This window comes from Pseudophryne corroboree, chromosome 12 (assembly GCF_028390025.1).
Source record: "Pseudophryne corroboree isolate aPseCor3 chromosome 12, aPseCor3.hap2, whole genome shotgun sequence".
NCBI classification, from domain to species: domain Eukaryota; kingdom Metazoa; phylum Chordata; class Amphibia; order Anura; family Myobatrachidae; genus Pseudophryne; species Pseudophryne corroboree.
In genome coordinates this window covers 172,412,252-172,435,681 of record NC_086455.1, presented here as the reverse complement: position 1 = coordinate 172,435,681, position 23,430 = coordinate 172,412,252, and the positions used below count along the sequence as shown (strand labels likewise).

General features: G+C 49.2%; 1 protein-coding gene across 2 annotated transcripts in view; it reads right to left on the bottom strand.

Annotated features, from left to right (window-relative positions):
* TRIP11 (thyroid hormone receptor interactor 11) overlaps nt 1–23,430 on the bottom strand; it is a 109,107-nt gene that overhangs the window by 55,599 nt on the left and 30,078 nt on the right. For both annotated transcript variants that reach the window (XM_063948577.1, XM_063948576.1), the window contains exons 2-6: nt 19,579–19,649; nt 19,368–19,478; nt 18,195–18,461; nt 17,886–17,954; nt 16,464–16,629 (exon numbers count right to left, since the gene is read on the bottom strand). In XM_063948577.1, coding sequence (XP_063804647.1) covers nt 16,464–16,629; nt 17,886–17,954; nt 18,195–18,461; nt 19,368–19,478; nt 19,579–19,649 — 684 coding nt within the window. The remainder of the gene's footprint in view (nt 1–16,463; nt 16,630–17,885; nt 17,955–18,194; nt 18,462–19,367; nt 19,479–19,578; nt 19,650–23,430) is intronic.

The following is a 23,430-nucleotide window of genomic DNA, read 5'->3' as shown; positions in this document are numbered from 1 at the left end:
AACGAGCAATCGTCTGCTTAGAAGCAGGAGCACCCAGCTTGTTGGGTGCATACAGGATAAACAGCGAGTCAGATTTTCTGACTCCAGCCGTCCTGGAAACATATATTTTCAGGGCCCTGACTACGTCCAGCAACTTGGAATCCTCCAAGTCCCTAGTAGCCGCAGGCACCACAATAGGTTGGTTTAAGTGAAATGCTGAAAACACCTTAGGGAGAAATTGAGGACGAGTCCTCAATTCCGCCCTGTCCGAATGGAAAATCAGATAAGGGCTTTTACAGGATAAAGCCGCCAATTCTGACACGCGCCTGGCCCAGGCCAGGGCCAACAGCATGACCACTTTCCATGTGAGATATTTTAACTCCACAGATTTAAGTGGTTCAAACCAATGTGACTTTTGGAATCCAAAAAAAAAACTACATTGAGATCCCAAGTGCCACTGGAGGCACAAAAGGAGGCTGTATATGCAGTACCCCTTTTACAAACGTCTGAACTTCAGGGACTGAAGCTAGTTCTTTTTGGAAGAAAATTGACAGGGCCGAAATTTGAACCTTAATGGACCCCAATTTCAGGCCCATAGACACTCCTGTTTGCAGGAAATGTAGGAATCGAGCCAGTTGAATTTCCACCGTCGGGCCTTACTGGCCTCGCACCACGCAACATATTTTCGCCAATTGCGGTGATAATGTTTTTGCGGTTACATCCTTCCTGGCTTTGATCAGGATAGGGATGACTTCATCCGGAATGCCCTTTTTCCTTCAGGATCCGGCGTTCAACCGCCATGCCGTCAAACGCAGCCGCGGTAAGTCTTGGAACAGACAGGGTCCTTGCTGGAGCAGGTCCCTTCTTAGAGGTAGAGGCCACGGATCCTCCGTGAGCATCTCTTGAAGTTCCGGTTACCAAGTCCTTCTTGGCCAATCCGGAGCCACGAATATAGTGCTTACTCCTCAACATCTTATCAATCTCAGTACCTTGGGTATGAGAGGCAGAGGAGGAAACACATACCCTGACTGGTACACCCACGGTGTTACCAGAGCGTCTACAGCTATTGCCTGAGGGTCCCTGGACCTGGCGCAATACCTGTCGAGTTTTTCCCAACGGTTTATAATCCTGTGGAAGACTTCTGGGTGAAGTCCCCACTCTCCCCGGGTGGAGGTCGTGCTGAGGAAGTCTGCTTCCCAGTTGTCCACTCCCGGAATGAATACTGCTGACAGTGCTATCCCATGATTTTCCGCCCAGCGAAGAATCCTTGCAGCTTCTGTCATTGCCCTTCTGCTTCTTGTGCCACCCTGTCTGTTTACGTGGGTGACTGCCGTGATGTTGTCCGACTGGATCAACACCGGCTGTCCTTGAAGCAGAGGTCTTGCTGAGCTTAGAGCATTGTAAATGTCCCTTAGCTTCAGGATATTTATGTGAAGTGATGTCTCCAGGCTTGACCATAAGTCCTGGATATTCCTTCCCTGTGTAAAAACAGAAAAATACCAACTGCGCTCAAAAGTAATTTTTATATAATTAAAACTGATAATCACAGATACACATATACATATAATTACCTACATATTAAAATCAGACACTACTGATGCGAAAACAAGTATTGAAATACTTTGAGCCTTATTGAGCCACTCTCTATAAGTGATTTTCCACTTGGGGCAGTTTTTGTGTGCACAAAAAAGAATTAATGATTCAGCAGATGGTCAGCTGATTATTGGAGGATATTCATAAAGTCCTGCAACGCATGCGTTGATGTACCAAAAAAAAAACAACTGGTATCCAGATGACAAAGGATAATTACCAAGTCCTTGGTGGTAGTTCAGCCGGGTATCCCACCTGGCGGGGTTCTGGAGCTTACTCTCTATCCCTCGCAGCAGGAATGGTGGTTCTCCCTTTATTGTATCCACACCAAACGGACTGGAATCTCATTTGGGGTGGCGGGCTCGGCGCACGCCTGGTCTTCTATGGCCGTTACATAGATGATTTATTTTTCATTTGGGATGGGGATTCCGTCACTGCTTCTGAGTTTGTCACATCACTTAACACCAACACTTTTAATTTGAAGTTTACACATACCTTTGACAGTCAGAAGATAAACTATTTGGATCTGACTCTAGAGATTGTCGAAGGGAAAATACATACGTCCAACTATATTAAGGAGGTTGGCAGCAATGCCTACCTCCATTTCTCAAGTGCACATTATGCCCCTTGGAAGGAGAATATTCCTAAAGGGCAATTGTTACGAGTTAAACGCAATTGTTCCAGAAAAGAGGTTTTTGACAAACAGGCCCAAACAATGATTGAGTCCTTTGATTCCCGAGGATATCCAAGGAGAATGCTTGATAAGGCTCTCAGAGAAGTCTCACATATGGATAGGGAACAGTTACTTTCAGATAATAATGTTGCACAAAAAATTAAAGAGGAGAATCGGTTTCCCCATGAACTAGCCTTCATAACTAAATATAACAGTAAATCAGGAGAAATTAAGAAATCCTTCAGTCGCAATTATAATATGTTGAGGCAAGATCCCATTTTAAAAAGGGAGCTGCCTCTACATCCTAGAGTTATCTATAAAAAGAATAGATCTTTAAAGACCATTTTGGCCCCGAGTTTATTAAGAAAAGAACGAGATAAAGAAAAGACACATAAGGGGGAGGGGGGAAACACCTGGCTCCCCATCAGTACCACGGGTTTCTTCAAATGTGGGAAAACCCGTTGCATTACCTGCACGTATGCTGCTAATCGAACTCAAATTATAGAAATAGATGGAGAAGAGGGGTACTCAATAAAAAGTTTTATTAACTGTAGTACAGATTGGGTGATATATATGCTTGAGTGTGACTGTAGACTAAAATATATAGGTCGGACGACCCGAAGTTTAAGGGTCAGATTTATGGAACACAGACGAAATATTCTAAACAAAAAGATGAATCATAGTGTATCCAGACACTTTGTGGAACATCATAGAGGAGATCCCAGTATGTTACGAGTCATAGGACTAGAAAAGATCAGTAACACTATTAGAGGAGGAGATCGATTCCGCAAGTTGTGCAAACAGGAAGTCTTTTGGATTTTCAAAATGAATTCTTTCCATCCACATGGCCTAAATGAAGCCATGGAATTAAATTCCATATTGTAAAATTGATTATGTATCTGTTTATTGACATTCACCGGGTATCTAATATTCAATATTTATCGACTTTTGAATAAACTAATATTTAAGAAATACCCATCGGGGCGTGGCCTGGCTAGCATAGAGGAAGGTCGGGTCTCTGCTGAGCTCCGGCTGGCACTGTATCAAAACCCACTTTTTGACCAGATTTGGAGGCCCACCGACAAGGGACTAGTCCCCTAAGCCCCACCACTACACCCAGCACCTGGAGGAAGAAGCTGCGGAATCGGGGGGGCCCTGCGTTGCCCCCTGCGGATTGCGGCCTACCTCCACCCCAGAAGCCGGGGCCTCGATTTTGGAGCTGTGCCGGCGTTTCCTGGGACCCGGTTCGGCGACCCTGCAGACTCTCCCACCCACCTGAAAGGCTCTCCCTGGCACTGGGGGACTCACCCACCGGGCGCTGATCCTCGCAGGAGACCAGGGACCGGACGATCGGCGGGAGGTAAGGGCCGAGAAGTGTCTGGCTGGCAGCCGGCGGCCATCTTGCGGTTGGCGCCGCCCGGCCTCTAGACTTTACCTGGCCGATTCCCGACCTCTCCAGGCGCCTGCCCTTCCTCCCCCGTCTCACACAACACTGCAAGCAAGATCTCTTCCCCCGCTGGCGGGGATCGACGACTGGGAGTCCTCCGGTGGACCTAACTCTCACTGATAAGCGGCGGCCATCTTGGGACTGGCAAAGCACCCATCAAACTCCCTGACTGGTGCTGGCTGTAACTAAGGCTCCCTCTTGTGGCGAATACTGGTATAGTCAACTCAGCCACTATACTTATATCTCTATAACCCTGCCTGTTCTCCTATCTCCTGAAGCCAGCACCTACTCCAGAGAAAGGCCGACGGAATAGCTCTAGCGGCTGCGTGCGGCGATTATCATACCCCGCACCCAACACTCAGACCCGCAGCTCCATCCCCCCTCTCCTGCGACCTCAATCAATCACTGGCTCTGTGCCCCTCCTGAGACTGAAGGGATCTCCTCCACCCCTGCCACCCACCTCGAAGCCCCTATACGCTCTCTTGGGAGGTGCCGGCTTGGACCACCCTCAACCTCCGGCTCTCTGCAACCCGCTCCAGCGGCGGCCGCTTGGTGAGTCTCTGGGACCGTGGTCCCTTCTGCCTCCATCCACCTAAACTCCACCGAGGCCTCCACTGGCACCCACCTGGGAGCCGCTTTCACATCACCCTGCGGTCCTCTCCCCCGCCGGGTCCCCGCCCCAGGGCTGCCCCGATCGCCGGCTGGTCCGTGCCCGGGACGCGTCCCTGTGGTCCCCGAGCGGTGGAGATAGTCTCCGGGATCCCCTCTCCTGCGACTTCGGACTCACACTCTCCAGTCCGGGCCGGGGTGCCCTCCCTCTGCTCTCGTGGTCCTCCCTGGGCGGACTCCATCTGCCGGGCTCGGCTGATGACCACACCGTAATGTCTCCTTAAGGCCCCCGAGTCACCTTCCCTGGCCCTGAGCCTCATAGCGGGAGCGCCACCCCCATTCCTCACCCTACTTTCCACCTACCCCCCTACGCCCCCAAGATGACCAGGGGTAACAAAAAATCCCAGGGGTCCGACCTCACACCATTTCTGACCAAAAAAGGCACCCCAGCCACGAACAGGCCTGACAATCCCGGCCCCTCTCAGGCCCCCTCCGAATCGGAGGCCGAAGATGACGATCTGACGCCCCTCACCCGTAAGGACTTCCTCTCCCTCCTTAAGGAGATGCGGGACATTAAGTCCTCAGTCCAAGCTCTACACTCCCTGAAATCCGATATAGCCGATATCGGCTCCAGAACTGACCAACTCGAAAGAAGAGTCGAAGAGGTGGTAACGTTCCAGCAAACAGCAGAGACCGAGTTGCATCAACTCCGTCAGGATGTTGCCCACCTCCGGGAGGAGAACGAGGACCAAGACAATAGAGCAAGGAGAAATAATATGAGGATTCGGGGTATCCCTGAGGAGGTCGAGGCATCTCATCTTGAACTCTACCTTAAACGCCTTTTCGCACACCTATCGCCCGACACCCCCGAGGAACATCTCCTCCTGGACCGAGCCCACCGGGCCTTGCGGCCGCGCTCCCAGGACTCTTCTCAGCCCAGAGATGTCATTCTCCGAATGCACTACTTCACTGCAAAGGAGGCCGTTATGAGGGAGGCCCGACGGCTGGGATCTGTGACTTTCCAAAACACCCCACTCCAGATTTTTCAGGATTTATCCCCGCTAACCTTAGCTAAACGCAGGGACTTCAAACCCATCACTTCCCTGCTCTCCCGTCACAACGTGAAGTACCGTTGGGGTTTCCCTTTCCGGATCTTAGTGTGGCACCAAGGGAAGCTCCTCACAGCTAGAGACCAACCTGAGGCCCAAACACTCCTCTCCAAACTGGGCATCCCCGTTCCTGACCAAGATGTCCACTCTCCACGCCTCCCACCACGGACACAGCGAGATTCACTTCGGTCTCCTCGTTCTGAGTGGTTCACGGTGCCGTCCTCCGGGGCCTCCCAGGCCCCACCTCCAGTGCCCTGAGAACTCTCACCTCTCTACGCTACAGCACCCTACATTGAATTGGGACGATCACTTCTGGTCGTACCCCCCCACCTGAAGTGCTACATTACCTTAGGTTCTTAGTGACCTTACCTCCTGACCCCTCGGTTGCTTCACAATAATATTGTTGTTATCCTCTATTGAAATGTTACATCGTTTGGTAGTTTAAATGTCTAACTGCCCACATATTCAAAAGTTACTCTCTTGATATGTTCCCATGCAGATACTTGACCCACTCTTTCCCCTCCTCCCCCTCCTCCTATTCTCCGCCCCTTGGGGCGGGCGCTCCGGCTATCATCTCTTCCTGTCTTCTCTCCAGCTCTCTCCCTCAGGTACCCCCAGGGGAGGCTTGCCTCCTGTCTTTCCCCGAGCGGCTCGTGACCCGCGATCGGGGCCCCATGCCGCGCCCCCACAGGGCCCCGGGCCCTACCGCTGACCTAGGTGCTTCCCCAACGCCTAGTATTCCTTCCCCTTGTCAGCTTTACCGGTCCTGGCCTCCTCCGCCAGACGACCAACCACCCCCCCACCCCCTCCGGTCCTCTTCCCCTACCACCCCTCCTCTGACCACACTCTCTCTCATTTCATATATCTTCGATCTGTCTCCCCCTCCCCCTTCTCCACCCCCAACCACTCCCGCCCTTTCAAATCCGACCACCTCACTGCTGCCTGCCCATGGGTCTCCGGGTACTCTCCCATAATGTGAAGGGCTTGAACAGCCCTCAAAAGAGAGGCAAGCTATTTGCCTCCCTTAAACACCATAGAGGCGATTTGATTTTCCTACAGGAAACTCACTTCGTGCACGAATCTCACCCTACCCTGCAATGTAAACCATTTCCCGTTTCCTTTCATGCCTGCGATCACCTAGCCAAAAAACGTGGAGTAGCGATCTTAATTGCCCGCCACCTGTCTTTTGAACTCCTAGACTCTCATGCTGACAAAGACGGCCGATTCCTTGTCCTAGTGGGTAAACTCAACAATAATATATGCACCCTGGTTAACGTTTACGCCCCTAATCAGCGACAGGAACGGTTTTTTACAAGGATAGATAATCTCCTCACTCGAGTCCGACAGGGCGACCTTATACTTGCAGGTGACTTCAACTCCGTTCTCAATCCACAGCTAGACCGCTCTACCTTTCCCCCTACTCCTTCCCCGTCAGACTCCCTTCGCTCTAGATCCCTCCTCCGACTCATGCGATCCCAACTTCTCTACGACTCCTGGAGGATAAAAGACCCCTCTGCCCGCGACTACACCTTCTACTCTGCCCCGCATAACTCCTACTCCCGCATTGATATGGTCCTGCTCAGTCATGATCTTGCTTTGAACCTCCGCGATGCCCATATCCACCCACTGATCTGGTCCGACCACGCCCCCATCTCCTGCGACCTCGCAGGTCTGGCTTCCCGTCCTCGCCCTATGACATGGCGCCTCAACGATTCCCTCCTACACAACCCTGAGACAAAGTCCCATCTCCAAGACAAAATCTCTGATTATTTCACCTTAAATGACTCCCCCGATATTTCTAGACCCACCCTCTGGCTGGCGCACAAGGCTGTCCTTCGAGGACACCTCATCAGCCTAGCCTCAAAAGCTAAAAAGCAATCCCTTTCCCAATACAACAGGCTCTCCATTAAACTCCATGCACTTGAGACCCAACACAAGGCGTCTTCCGACCAGGCGGTCTTGTCCGAACTTCGCACCATTAAAGCGGAACTCGATCTTCTTCTTACTACACGGGTGGCCAAACGCCTTAAGTGGCTTCGCCAGTCCTTTTATGAGAAGGGTGACAAGGCGGACAGGATCCTGGCGGCTCGACTCCGCTCCACAAGAGCCAAAACCAACATTGTCACTATCAGAAACTCTCTCAACCAACTTATTCAGGACCCCACAGCCATTAGAGCTGCCTTCCAATCCTACTACACCGACCTATACAACCTTCCGCCCCCTCCACCGGGCTCTTCCCCCCAACCTCGATCCGACCTTATCTCCCACTTTCTCTCTGCTTCTAAACTACCCAGACTACCCCCGGACGCCTTGGACCTTCTCAACGGTGAGATTACGGTGGAAGAAATCACCCAGACTATACTCATGCAAAAAACCGGCAAATCTCCGGGCCCAGATGGGTTCACCGCTCTCTACTACAAGAAATTCTCTGCCCTTCTCTCCCCCCACCTACACTCTCTCTTCAACGGGATTGTCCAAGGCGACCCTTTTCCCCCTGAGATGCTAGAGGCTAGAATTGTGGTGATCCCCAAAGAAGGCAAGGACCCCCTTAATTGCGCAAGCTATCGCCCCATATCCCTCCTGAACCTAGACCTGAAAATCTTCGCTAAGATCCTGGCCAACCGTCTTAACCCATACCTCCCTTCCCTTGTTCACTACGACCAAGTAGGCTTTATCCCGGGCCGCCAGGCAAGAGACAACACCAGACGTGCCATTGACCTTATACATATCTCTAATTCCAGGAGATGCCCCACGATCATGCTTTCCTTAGATGCCGAAAAAGCATTTGACCGGATCTCCTGGGACTTCTTGAGACCCACCTTGGAGGCCTATGGCTTGTCCGGTGGCTTCCTCACCAGCATCCTAGCATTATACTCCACCCCCTCGGCCACCGTCCTTATCAATGGTACCCCATCCGCCCCACTTAGCATCTCCAATGGCACACGTCAGGGCTGCCCCCTCTCCCCCCTAATATTTGCCCTTATTATAGAACCCCTTGCCTCTCAAATTAGAACACATCCAGATATACACGGAATAAAGGTAGGCCCCACAGATCCCAAAATCTCCCTCTTCGCAGATGACATCCTACTCTCCCTGACCCAGCCCCTTATTTCACTCCCAAACCTATTCTCGGTTCTACAAGCCTATAGCCTCATCTCAGGCTACAAGATCAACTACTCCAAATCTGAGGCCATGATGCTACATATCCCCCAACACCAGGCGGAGTCCCTTCGCACCAATTTTAAATTTAAATGGCAACCCTCAAAGATAAAATACCTAGGGATATACCTAACCCCGCGTTACGACTCCCTCTTCCGGGAAAACTTCCCACCCCTTCTTACCAACACACTAGCCGACCTGACCTCTTGGAACAGTCTCTTCATCTCATGGCTGGGCAGGATCATAGCAGTTAAAATGACCATAATCCCCAAATGGCTCTACCTTTTCCAGACTCTCCCTGTGGCGGTCCCGGCCCCCTTCCTCCGCAATATCCAACGAGCCCTTGTGCGCTTTATTTGGAACCACAGACCTCCCCGCATTGCTGCCAACACCCTGAAAAGAGCAACCTCCATGGGAGGCAGAGGACTTCCCGATGTCAAATTATACTACCTCGCCTCCCACTTATCCCACATTGTCACTTCCTACGCTCCTCCAGGATCGGTTTCTTGGCTGGACATCGAAGCAGCCTTCATTGGCATCCCAGATCTGACCCCCCTATGGGGACTCCCCTCTGCCTCTCGACCCCCAACCTCTAAACTTCTTCCCACCATCAAATTCAACCTCAAAACCTGGGACACCCTCTCTCTGAAGTGGGGTCTCACTACTACACCCTCACCCTTAACCCCCATCTGGCAGAACCCCATGTTTCCCTCCGGACTCTCAGCTACGAGATCCCGGACGTGGATAACTCTGGGCCTTAAATTCCCAATCGACTTTGCCGATCGAGGCCAATGGCTGTCCCTCCCGGACCTCCAGCAGAAAACCCCCTCACAGCCACTCAACCCCTTTCAATTCTTACAAATACGCCACTTTTTAACCTCCCTCCCTTCCACCGCCTTACTCCGTGCCCTTACTCCCTTTGAATCCCTATGTGTCAACTCCCACTCCTCCAAAGGCACAATCTCCCAACTTTACTCTCTCCTACTGGATTTTTCCCTGCCCCTATCCCGGCCCCATGAACTTGCATGGGAACGGGACCTCGGGCCCCCACCTGAAACTCAGGATTGGGAGGACATGAGACTAGGGATTGCTAAAAGCTCTATTGCCACCGCCTTTAAGGAAACGGCCTACAAAGTTTATTACCGCTGGTACTATACCCCCGACCGTCTTAACAAATTTTTCCCGTCCTCCTCTCCAGCCTGCTGGAGGAACTGTGGGGAGAGAGGTACTATGCTCCACATATGGTGGACCTGCCCGGTTATCGTCCCCTTCTGGGATCTGGTCCACTCCCTCCTCAACTCACTTCTAGAATCCCCTGTAATGAAAGACCCTTGGGTCTCCTTACTGTGTTATCCCCCCCCACTCCTCAATAAATTCTCCCAAAAGCTGACCTCACACATTCTAGCCGCAGCTAAATCACTGATCGCCCTCAACTGGAAGAACCCCTTACCACCCTCCCTACTATCCCTCAAAGCTAAAATCTGGCACATCGCCTCAATGGAAAAGATAACCTATTACCTCCACGACCGGGGCCACGTCTTCGAGCAGGTCTGGGCTCCCTGGCTCGCCGCTGAACGTGGTTAGCCGGCTCCCTCCACCTGCTCCTCCCGTAGACCCATGGGCACCCACTTACTTCTCCCTTTGACATTCCTCCTTATCTCATCTCCTATCTTTCTCAATTATCTCTTCCTCCTATTACCCTCTCTGTCCGTGTCTCTTCTCCGTTTCCTCCCCCCCCTATTATGACCGTCCTGTTCTCAAGACTTATATTATGTATGGTTACAAATGTGGTTATTTCCCCCCCCCCCCTGTTTCTCTTCTCCCCCCCCCCCCCGATTCCCATGTTTGAACTTGATTGTTTTTCCCATACCAATTAACCCTGTTACTCACTGGAAAACTGTGGTCTATTTTGGACACTGGCTATGTTGGCCATATGTCCCTTGTACTCCTAGAATGCCTTCTTTATGTACCTGACCACGCAAAAATAAAGAATTTCAAAAAAAAAAGAAATACCCATCATTTGAACACTATGTTCTGTACCTTTAAGAAGGAAAGAGATGATAAATATAAAACGATAAAGGAGGGAAATTTAATGATAAGTCAGTCCATATACATATGGTGTGGACATGGGGTTTGATAATGAAATAAATGAATATGTTCCATGTGCACACGTATATGTATATATTCGGGTATTAATGATCCAGTATGGAGCAATATAAAGGTGAAAAGCATAAATATAAATATAAATTCTCCTGGTCGTACTGCATAATGCGATGGATCGTAAAATAAAGGGTTACTAATGACTTCTTGTTTTTACAATTGTGGGCAGTGTCGACATAATTATGTTCTGGAAGAGATTACTATAAAATAAAATATTAAGAATTATGTTCCTGTCTACATTTTAGAAATATGTCTCACCTAGCTTTTTTAAATAAATAATAGATGAGTAAGGATGTTTTTCAAAATTATGTTATAAATGTTTTGTTCCGGTTCTTAATACCATCTGGTTCTTCTGAAATACAATGTGTTTTGTTTATATTACCCTGCAGTACCCTGTGGTGCCGTTCCGATGTGATGTGGGGTTGGTGGTTACTAAGGACGCTTGTATGGTAACCAACACGGCCCCTTACGCAAGACGCGAGTTAATAGGATACGGAAAGCGCTAAGGTCTTTCTCCTGGTCCGTCGGACCGGAAGTAAACAGAGGAACTCCTTGTTTGGGTATACTATCCGGTCACGTGACCGGGACATAGTTTGTGGGCAACAGGCCTAATAGCGGTCACCATGGAAATACTATTTGTTTATGCATGGGACCAATGAAAATCCAGCACGCATAGCTACATTATCACATGACCTAGGTCACGTGACCGGCCCAAATGATTTAAATATTTGTTTCTATGATTTAATTAGGCGTTATAAGCCTCGTTTTTAGAGATCTTTAGTGGATATTAGAGAGGTCTGTTTTCATGCTGCTCCCTAGAGAAAATCGGATTGTTTTTTAAAGTTCTATATTTTTATGTTTATGTGAGTTACACATGTGATAATAATGTATGATGATTATGACCCCTATAAAATAGGGGATAGAGCCAGTGTCAAACCACCTTCGAGAAAGCTGCCAAGTGACAGCGAAACGCGTCAGGGGGGCCACATCTCTTATTTGGGCATCTTTGAGGACTCCTGCCAGCACATTACACAAACGCTGTGTACCATCTGGAGATTCCAGTCCGTTTGGTGTGGATACAATAAAGGGAGAACCACCATTCCTGCTGCGAGGGATAGAGAGTAAGCTCCAGAACCCCGCCAGGTGGGATACCCGGCTGAACTACCACCAAGGACTTGGTAATTATCCTTTGTCATCTGGATACCAGTTGTTTTTTTTTTGGTACATCAACGCATGCGTTGCAGGACTTTATGAATATCCTCCAATAATCAGCTGACCATCTGCTGAATCATTAATTCTTTTTTGTGCACACAAAAACTGCCCCAAGTGGAAAATCACTTATAGAGAGTGGCTCAATAAGGCTCAAAGTATTTCAATACTTGTTTTCGCATCAGTAGTGTCTGATTTTAATATGTAGGTAATTATATGTATATGTGTATCTGTGATTATCAGTTTTAATTATATAAAAATTACTTTTGAGCGCAGTTGGTATTTTTCTGTTTTTTCATATGTATGTTTTGTTGGGGTGAATGGCTATCATCCCGTTTCCAACAGCAGCTTAGGAAACCAGCTCAGTTAAAGCGCCTGTCTTTTCTTCACCATTTATGGTGAGGATTTCCACAATTCCTTCCCTGTGTGACTGCTCCCCAGCCTCGCAGGCTGGCATCCGTGGTTACCAGGACCCAGTCCTGAATGCCGAATCTGCGGCCCTCTAGAAGATGAGCACTCTGCAACCACCACAGGAGGGACACCCTTGTCCTTGGTGACAGGGTTATCCGCTGATGCATCTGAAGATGCGACCCGGACCATTTGTCCAGCAGGTCCCACTGGAAAGTTCTTGCGTGGAATCTGCCAAATGGGATTGCTTCGTAGGAAGCCCCCATTTTACCCAGAACCCTTGTGCATTGATGCACTGAGACTTGGCTCGGTTTGAGGAGGTTCCTGACTAGCTCGGATAACTCCCTGGCTTTCTCCTCCGGGAGAAACACCTTTTTCTGGACTGTGTCCAGGATCATCCCTAGGAACAGAAGACACGTCGACGGAACCAGCTGCGAGTTTGGAATATTGAGAATCCAATCGTGCTGCCGCAACACTATCTGAGATAGTGCTACACCGACCTCCAACTGTTCCCTGGATCTTACCCTTATCAGGGAATCGTCCAAGTAAGGGATAACTAAAATTCCCTTCCTTCGAAGGAACATCATCATTTCGGCCATTACCTTGGTAAAGACCCGGGGTGCCGTGGACCATCCCTACGGCAGCGTCTGAACTGATAGTGACCGTTCTGTACCATAAACCTGAGGTACCCTTGGTGAGAAGGGTAAATTTTGACATGAAGGTAAGCATCCTTGATGTCCCGAGACATCATGTAGTCCCCTTCTTCCAGGTTCGCAATCACTGCTCTGAGCGACTCAATCTTGAATTTGAACCTCTGTATGTAAGTGTTCAAAGATTTTAGAATCGGTCTCACCGAGCCGTCTGGCTTCGGTACCACAATAGTGTGGAATAATACCCCGTTCCCTGTTGCAGGAGGGGTACCTTGATTATCACCTGCTGGGAATACAGCTTGTGAATGGCTTCCAAAACTGCCTCCCTGTCCGAGGGAGACGTCGGTAAAGTCGACTTTTGGAAACGGCGAGGGGGAGACGTCTCGAATTCCAATATGTACCCCTGAGATATTACCTGAAGGATCCAGGGGTCTACTTGCGAGTGAGCCCACTGCGCACTGAAATTCATTGAGAACGGGCCCCCACCGTGCCTGAGCTTGTAAAGCCCTAGCGTCATACTGAGGGCTTGGCAGAAGCTGGAAAGGGTTTCTGTTCCTGGGAACTGGCTGATCTCTGCAGCCTTTTTCCTCTCCCTCTGTCACGAGCAGAAAAGAGGAACCTTTTGTCCGCTTGCCAACAAAGGACTGCGCCTGATAATACGGCGTCTTATTTTGAGAGACGACCTGGGGTACAAACGTGGATTTCCCAGCTGTTGCCGTGGCCACCAGGTCTAAAAGACCGACCCCAAATGTCCCCTTTCAAAGGCAATACTTCCAAATGACGTTTGGAATCCGCATCACCTGACCATTTTACTGGTAGAATTGGACAACGCACTTATACTTGATGCCAGTCGGCAATTATTCCGCTGTGCATCATGCATATATAGAAATGCATCTTTTAAATGCTCTATAGGCAATAATATACTATCCTTATCTAGGATATCAATATTTCCAGTCAGGGAATCCGACCATGCCAACCCAGCACTGCACCTCCAGGCTGAGGCGATAGCTGGTCGCAGTATAACACCAGTATGTGTGTAAATACCTTTTTTTGGATACCCTCCTGCTTTCTATCAGCAGGATCCTTAAGGGCGGCCATCTCATGAGAGGGTAGAGCCCTTGTTCTTACAAGCGTGTGAGCGCCTTATCCCCCCTAGGGGGTGTTTCCCAATGCATCCTAACCTCTGGCGGGAAAGGGTATGCAGCCAATACTTTTAAAGAAATTATTAATTGTTATCGGGGGGAAACCCACGCATCATCACACATTTTATTTCTCAGATTCAGGAAAACTACAGGTAGTTTTTCCCTCACCGAACATAATACCCCTTTTTTGGTGGTACTCGTATTATCAGAAATGTATAAAACATTTTCCATTGTCTCAATCATGTAACGTGTGGCCCTACTGGAAATTACGGTTGTCTCTTCACCGTCGACACAGGAGTCAGTATCCGTGTCGGCGTCTGTATCTGCCATCTGCCTGACGGCCTATGAGACGTCTGGACAGGCACAAGCTGAGTAGCCGGCTGTCTCATGTCAACCACTGTTTTTTTTATATAGAGCTGACACTGTCACGTAATTTTCAACAGTACATCCACTCAGGTGTCGACCCCCTAGGGGGTGACATCACTGTTACAGACACTCTGCTCCGCCTCCACATCATTTTCCTCCTCATACATGTCGACACACACGTACCGACACCCAGCACACACACAGGGAATGCTCTGATAGAGGACAGGACCCACTTAGCCCTTTGGGGAGACAGAGGGAGAGTTTGCCAGCACACACCAGAGCGCTATATATGTATAGGGACAACCTTACAATAAGTGTCTATCCCTTATAGCTGCTTATATCTGTTATTTTGCCAAATAAGTGCCCCCCTCTCTTTTTTTACCCTGTTTCTGTAGTTGCAGGATGCAGGGGAGATTCTGGGAGCCTTCCTACCAGCGGAGCTGTGTGGGAAAAATGGCGTTGTGTGCTGAGGAGATAGGCCCCGCCCCCTTCACGGCGGGCTCTTCTCCCGCTTTTTACTGGAAAACTGGCAGGGGTTAAATACATCCATATAGCCCAGGAGCTATATGTGATGTATTTTTCGCCAACTAAGGTAAATTCATTGCTTCCCAGGACGCCCCCCCCCCCAGCGTCCTGCACCCTCAGTGACCGGAGTGTGAAGTGTGCTGAGAGCAATGGCGCACAGCTGCAGTGCTGTGCGCTACCTTATGAAGACAGGAAAGTCTTCTGCCGCCGATTTATGGACCTCTTCTTGCTTCAGCATCTGTAAGGGGGCCGGCGGCGCGGCTCCGGGACCCATCCATGGCTGGGCCTGTGATCGTCCCTCTGGAGCTAATGTCCAGTAGCCTAAGAAACCCAATCCACTCTGCACGCAGGTGAGTTCGTTTCTCTCCCCTAAGTCCCTCGATGCAGTGAGCCTGTTGCCAGCAGGTCTCACTGAAAATAAAAAACCTATTTAAACTTTTACTCTAAGCAGCTCAGGAGAGCCACCTAGATTGCACCCTTCTCGTTCGGGCACAAAATCTAACTGAGGCTTGGAGGAGGGTCATAGGGGGAGGAGCCAGTGCACACCAGCTAGTCCTAAAGCTTTTACTTTGTGCCCAGTCTCCTGCGGAGCCGCTATTCCCCATGGTCCTTTCTGAGTCCCCAGCATCCACTAGGACGTTAGAGAAAAAAAAAAAAAAAATTATATATATATATTTATTTTTTATTTTTTTTATCCAAAACACATCACTCTTGCAATACAATCTACTAGTTTTAATATAATTCTTCTTCTTAATATAGCGTGGACATATACATCATTATTCTACTTTCAGAATTGTTTCAGGTCTTCTGACATCAGTTCCTTGTAAACCCCCAGTAAAGTGCAAAGAACAGGCACGCCCAAGGCTTATGTTATATAGAGGGTTCTCATTGTCTGCTCCTGTAGCCTGCATGCTAATACATGTAAAATGACAAATCCAGAGGCCAGGAGCTGTACTGTTCTTGTAGCAGTACAAGGTTGTCTCATGACCGGGTAACACTGTTCAGTGTTACCCAGTCATTCCACTGCAGCTCTGTCACATGACCCTCGCTCCCACTCCACTACCGATAGCTGGGGTCCCTCCCACATATTTACAACACTGTCCTATCAGGACTGGATCAGGTCAAACAGCTGGCAAAGACTTACTAACGCTGTATGAATCAACCAATCCATACTATGCATGTCTGCAAAGCCGTCAGTCACTCGCTGCCTGAGCTAGAGAAGCACTTTCTTACTGCCATGGCCACCTGCTGCAGGGGAGAGAAGGGAGCTAGGCGACTAGCCACTACAGTCGCTCATGCAGGTGTGTGGCCAACTGTATCTACCTGTAGTACCCAATTTTTATTACTGCTCCAAGTAAGTCACTTCAGGCTCCTGCTTACCTTTTTTTTAAAGGCTTTATTAAGGTTATTGAAGGCATAGAATAGTAAGCTACACACCTGTGTTTAATTGCTCTTCAAGCTCCTCAATTCTCTCTTCATATTCTCCCAACTCTTCTCGGTGCCTCCTTGTGATCTCCGCTAGCTTCTGGCGATGGGCGTCTTGTAAGATAAAAAGCTCATGCTGGTGCTCATCAATCTCCTGACTCAGCTTCTGTCTCAGGTCCTGCAATCAGAGACACCATCTACAGTACACGTTTATGGCCTTCCACGGTCAGGTACAATCACCAAAGAGACCAGAAGCCAGGCTACAGGGAGGGAGTGCTGGTGTTTCACCTCTTCTAGACCTAGTCTGAGCTCAGAGACCCTTTCCACTGTTCAGACACAGTTTGCGTGAGCGCAACGAAACGCGTTGGTGAGATCTGTTGCTGTGTGTCTACTCCTACAAACTGACAACCTGGAAGATCAAGACCTGGACCAAGTCCCCGATTGTTTCTTTCATCAACCGGACCCCATTTCATGAGGGACCCTTCACACCGCGGAAATTGGACTAATACCACCGAATAAGGAACTGCCTTTTGCCGACGCTGATCAGCTTAAACGCCTTTGAAAGACACTGGTGGTAACTATACACTCACGGTTGTGATATATTTTGGACCTTGCAAGACCCAGAGGGACTGTCTAAAATGGAACAGGTCTATTGAGCTTTATCATTTGATCTCCACACATACAAGTGGGAGTACCACCCTCTTTCTTTTTTATTGCTTTTACAATCCATATTTTAAACAAATTGTGTACTATGATGTTATATTATCTCTGCTCATATCAATATTAAATTGTGTTGTTATTGTGACCGACCTCTCATTAATGACCTATTAGCGCTACATTTCTGTTTGTGCATGTATCTATTTGGGGTCTGACCGACCCCTTGTGTTTAGCTGCTGTGGTGAATCTCTCTATCTAGCGCCAGGAACAAATCACCCTTGGTGGTTTTTCTCCTTTTACATAGGTGGCCATACACACCGCTAAGTTCTAGGGTCATGCGCCCAGTTCTTGTTTGCATTTGTTGATGACAGTAACCTTAGAACCAAGACTGTCTAATGGGACTGTTTTTGTTTGGGAAATATGAGATGTCCAAATGTAATCCACCACTTTCAGCTCAAGTGCTGCACAGAACTTAAATGCATCCTCCTGTCTCCAGGATCCTTCGCTCCTGTGCCGTCAGTACCATGGGTCCAGTCCTCTGCGTAATCTACTCATACTGAGGTCTGGAACCACGCCATTATACAGAGTATTATACCACAGTCAGCCATGATTGTGTAGCCTAATGGTAGCTGGGATAAATAAACCCTACTATAAACTGAGATATAAAGGTGGAAAGTATGCCGCATAAATCTCTCTCCATGTAGCTGAACATGTACGATATTTGTATCATCCCAATCTCATATACTGAAGAGACAAATTGTCAGAGGGAGACAGTACCTTAATAGTGTCCTGTAACGTACAGATCTCACTCAGGTCAGCGCTGTGTGTCCCCTGACTCTTCATAGACTGCAACACAGATCAGACACATCAGCTACAAGTGCTCAACCACAGGTCAGGCTCTCATGCACCCGGGCGGCCAATGTCCGCTCATTCTGGAATCCCATACAATGTATTATACAGAACACTTCCCACAACTCCATAAACATATTTCATTACTACAAGACTTGCACCAGTGGATTTATACTTTTTCCATCACGGTACCTGGGATTGAAAAAAAGGCCTGGGATTGGCCTCCCTAGTTCTCACCTGTGCCACGTTCTTCCAATGAGCCACCTCCGTCTGCAGCCTGGACACCTCACTAGACAGCGTGTTGATCTCTTGCTGAGACCAGATAACGTCACTGAAGTCCATGTCGTCCCCCTGAAAGCTGGATGAAGACGGCTGGATGCTGGACATGAAAGGGGAAGGGTGAGCCGCTTGGAGAGAGACGCTGGACAGCTGTGCAGACACCTGCGTCTTCTGCATTTCATCCTGCAGGGCATTCAGCTTGGCTTTCAGATGACTGATTTCCACCTGAACGGGAGAAACAATGACGGTTACCGATGAACTGCGCGCACCGCGCTCCACACAGCCTGCAGTGATGTACTGCGCGCACCGCGCTCCACACAGCCTGCAGTGATGCACTGCGCGCTCCACACAGCCTGCAGTGATGCACTGCGCGCACCGCGCTCCACACAGCCTGCAGTGATGCACTGCGCGCACCGCGCTCCACACAGCCTGCAGTGATGCACTGCGCGCACCGCGCTCCACACAGCCTGCAGTGATGCACTGCGCGCACCGCGCTCCACACAGCCTGCAGTGATGCACTGCGCACTCCATACAGCCTGCAGTGATGCACTGCGCGCACCGCGCTCCATACCGCCTGCAGTGATGTACTGCGCGCTCCATACCGCCTGCAGTGATGTACTGCGCGCTCCATACAGCCTGCAGTGATGTACTGCGCGCTCCATACAGCCTGCAGTGATGTACTGCGCGCACCGCGCTCCATACAGCCTGCAGTGATGTACTGCGCGCACCGCGCTCCATACAGCCTGCAGTGATGTACTGCGCGCACCGCGCTCCATACAGCCTGCAGTGATGTACTGCGCGCACCGCGCTCCATACAGCCTGCAGTGATGTACTGCGCGCACCGCGCTCCATACAGCCTGCAGTGATGTACTGCGCGCACCGCGCTCCATACAGCCTGCAGTGATGTACTGCGCTCCATACAGCTCTGGAAACACGCGTATTTTACACTTTGTGCTGACTGCAGTTGCGTGCACTGGGTCCTGAAGCATGCGCAGTGCGGAAACACGCAAGATACCATTGGCAGCCAGGTATCAGGATCTGAAGCTCCTATGTAATGGAGCCAGGAATATGACCTGTGTGAGGCCTGTGACTGTGTGTTATGTACATATGCCATGCAGTGCTGCACCGCACCTCTTTCTGCTGTAGCCGGTTCCTGTAGTCCAGAGACTGCTGCTTCACTTGTAGCTCTGCCGCCTCCAGCTTGTCCTCCAGCTCTGTGCACACTTTCCGTTGCCGCTCATTCTGCGCACAAGACAGAAGCAGAGTGAGATATAGGAGGCCGCAGGGCAGAGGGATGCAATGTATAGTGTGTGTCCCCCCCTCCTCCCATCACTGTGCTCACCTCTGATCTCTGCATAGACTGCAGGCTCTCTACGTCTCGCACACTGGACGCTCCCAGCTCAGGAGTAACAACTGCAACAAAATGAGACAATCAGATAACAGCAACTCCCGTCAGAGCCAGATATATTGGATGAAGGCAATTCTTAATAGAGGTCACAAATCGCTCGGCTTGATTGTGTGCGATTTGGTTGTATGTGATTTAATTGCGAGCTAAAATGCAGACGCCGCCAGCCTTCGCGCCTGAATGAAACTACAATTGAATAGCTCCGTTTGGGCGCCATCAAGTGGCTGCCGGCAGGATAGGATATGAATTCCACCCATTGTGAACTATCGGGATAAAAGTGACTTGTGTACACAGTATAAAAACTATGTACTGATTGTACTTATTCTGTATCTCAACAGGAATCTTCTGGCAATGCTGCGGAAGAGATCGCATCATGCGGCTATTAAATATGATCGATACAAAGTTCTTACATTAAAAATGTCATATCTATACGTTTGAATAACTGAATGCTCATGTTAAGACTTGTTTTACTCAGCACAAGAAAATATGTATTGTTTTATGTAAATACCAAATGTCTGCTGCAAATATTTTATATATAGATCTAGATATAGAGAAAGGGGGTGGGGGTGGGGGTAGGATATATGGAATGTTTTCAGGTACCTTTACCAGGAAGTGAATGTTTTGTTAGATGTAGTGTTTACTCCTCCTCTCACCCATGATACTGAAGGACTGAGGACATTCAGGGCTATGGGTCTGACTCAGAGTTGTACCTAATGCTGCCGCAGCTGCAAATATGTACAGAAACTTGCAAAAATAGGCAAACGCTGCAGCCACCTGGATATGTATTAAGGGGTGTGGTATGGAAGGTAGACAGTAACTAAGTCGACCACTATTGGCCGACAGGGTCTCTAGGTCGACATGTTCTAGGTCAACAGGTCAAAAGGTTAACATCAGTTTTTTTATTGGGGGGGGGGGGGGTTTGTGTCGTTTTCTTCGTACAGTGACCGGGAACCCCAATTAGTGCACAGTGTTCGCTCGCCATGCTTCGGGCCAGGTTACCGTTCCCAACTGTAGTCCACGTGGATTGTTAAATATGAAAAGGATCAAAAAAAGAAAAAAAATCGTGAAAAACTCATGTCGACCTAGAAACCACTTTCGACCTAGTTACTGTTGACCGACAGTGTCGACCTAGAGACCGGATCCCATATTAAGACACCCACCGGCGACTTTGTGAGTCCCAGCGGCTGCGTACAAAGATGCACCATTGCTCACAGATCAATCAAATATCAGTAATCCTACGCCCGCACAGTGTGGCCGGAGGAAGTGAGGCACTGGACGGTTGAGGAGCACTGTTCTAAGCAGTGAGAACATATAATGAAGGGATAAAGGTAACGGAAGAGAAACACGCTCCCAGCGGGCAGTATCTATATTGAGACTGGGACTAATGTCCATCGGGGAAGAAGAGACTTGGACTGCGCACCCTAATTCTACACATAGGGCCTCATTCAGTAAGGATAGCGGATGCTGCTAATCAGCAGAATTTGCTATCCTTTGGATGGCATGCTGGGGGCCGCCTATCGCTGGGTAAGACCGCCCAACATGCTGACCGGAGCCTCCTCCAGTTGAGCAAGCAGAAATTGCGAAGCGTTTGCAATTTCTGCTTGTTAGCAGAATCTGTGGGAGCCTCCTGCCGGCGCAGTTTAGCTGCGGCCGCAGGAGACCCACTGCCAGTTTCCGGATCACGGCGGCTGCGTGACGTCACGCAGCCGCCGTGATCACGCCCCCATTCGTCCGCGTTGCACAGCCCCCCAACGCTCCGTCTCCTCCCTGGAAATGGAGTGCTGCACCCCTTCCCCCCCCCCCCCCCCCCCTACGCCCAGCGACCGCCTCTGCCTGATTGACAGACTCAGGCGATCGCATTTTCTGCAACCCCCCCACAGAAAGTGTGGGTGCTGCACATGCGCCCACGGGCCGGCTGCAAAAATTTCCGGTTAGATTGCGATTTGCGATCCAACCTGAATTAGGCCAATAAGAGATGCTACGAGGCTGAGACTTGTAGTTCCACACAGAAAAACGAGACAATGCAAGTACACACTCTACATACTAATCAGAAGGAACCACCTCCACACAGATGAATGCAACACACCCTCAGAACACTTGGGGCGGAATTCAATTGTTTATATTGCACCCGGTCTCCCGCCTAAAATGACGTGACATCACAGGGTGATATTCAATTGATCATTTTTAGCGCAGCTATCGCGCCCATAGATGTCAGGTTTAGCCACGTAAAGCAGCTAAACCCGACCAAAGTGCTGGGCGCGATTGCGAAAAGTGCCATTTGGAAACGGGTTTCTTTTTACACATTCCAGCTCACCACCGCTCGGGCGCTGAAACGCAGATGCTGGCAGCCATTTGCACCTGAACAGAGATACAATTGAACAGCTCGGTTTGGGAACCATCTAGCGGCTGCCGGTAGAAAAAGGGGGTGCAGATCTGATGTTATAAAATCGACCCAATTTGCAATGAGATTACTGATTACATTGCATGGTTGTATCAATAATCACATGCTTTCTCGCAAGCTATGTCCCTGTGATGTCACTCCGCAGCCAAATCGGTGTATTTTTCACGGAAAAAAAAAAATTGTTAATATATATGCCATTTAAACTGTGTGAATGGCTGAGATACAAGCGAAGATGCACATGACTTGGCACAGGTGTTACGCCATGCATATGCTCTGCGCAGCGCAAATGCCACAGGATAATGCCACAGCATAATGAACATGCGTGGAAATCTGAGCACATAGGGTCTAATTCAGATCTGATCACAGCAGCAAATTTGTTAGCAAATGGGCAAAACCATGTGCAGTGCAGGTGAAGCAGATGTAACATGTGCAGAGAGAGTTAGATTTGGGTTGGGTGTGTTCAAACTGAAATCTAAATTGCAGTGTAAAAATAAAGCAGGCAGTATATACCCTGCACAGAAACAATATAATCCACCCAAATCTAACTCTCTCTGCACATGTTACATCTGCCCCCCCCCCCCTGTAGTGCACATGGTTTTGCCCATTTACTAACAAATTTGCTGCTGCGATCAGATCTGAATTACCCCCTAACAGCCCATACAAGTTCACAGTCTCACAAAGCAAAAACCAGTGGAACGGTTTAACTTGTTCCATGACCAATGTGCCTTAAGGGACAAGTTATTTTGTATGTAATAAGTGCTTTAAGATGTAAAAGTTGCACATTACAGCAGTCTGAACACATGCAGGGTAATTCAATGCATTTATCTAGGAGGTAATTTCATATATACTCCACAGGCAGGGATCGTATGACAGGTGGAACACACCAATCCGGAAACCAGGAGGATATAAGCAGCTGTCAGACTGTCTGCCCTAGGCAGCGTGTACTTCCTGTCTGCCGACACTACACCGCCCACAACAAGCAAAGGGATTGTACACCGCAATAATCTGCCTGCACAGATATCATATAAAGTGCAGATCGTTCTGCAAAGAGCTCAGGCCCCACAGAGCACAGGCCCCGCGACAGGCAGCGCACAGGCCCCGCGACAGGCAGAGTGTCTTTCTTGCTCAGATGTGCATCTTATTCATATAGCTAAAACTGGAAAGGACAAAACTACTCTGCTAGATTTACAATTTGTGTGCGACATTTGTACATCTGGGTGTTTATCTGTGAATGGAGTGCTACGCTGCAGCCTTTTCTATCTTGTTATTACTCTTATAATACGTTCCTCACACTCCGCACATCCATCGTCACACTGGGACTTCTTACATCTAATGAAAATATCCTGTATGAAGTGACAATGCTAAATTCCTTTGTCGTATAAACAACC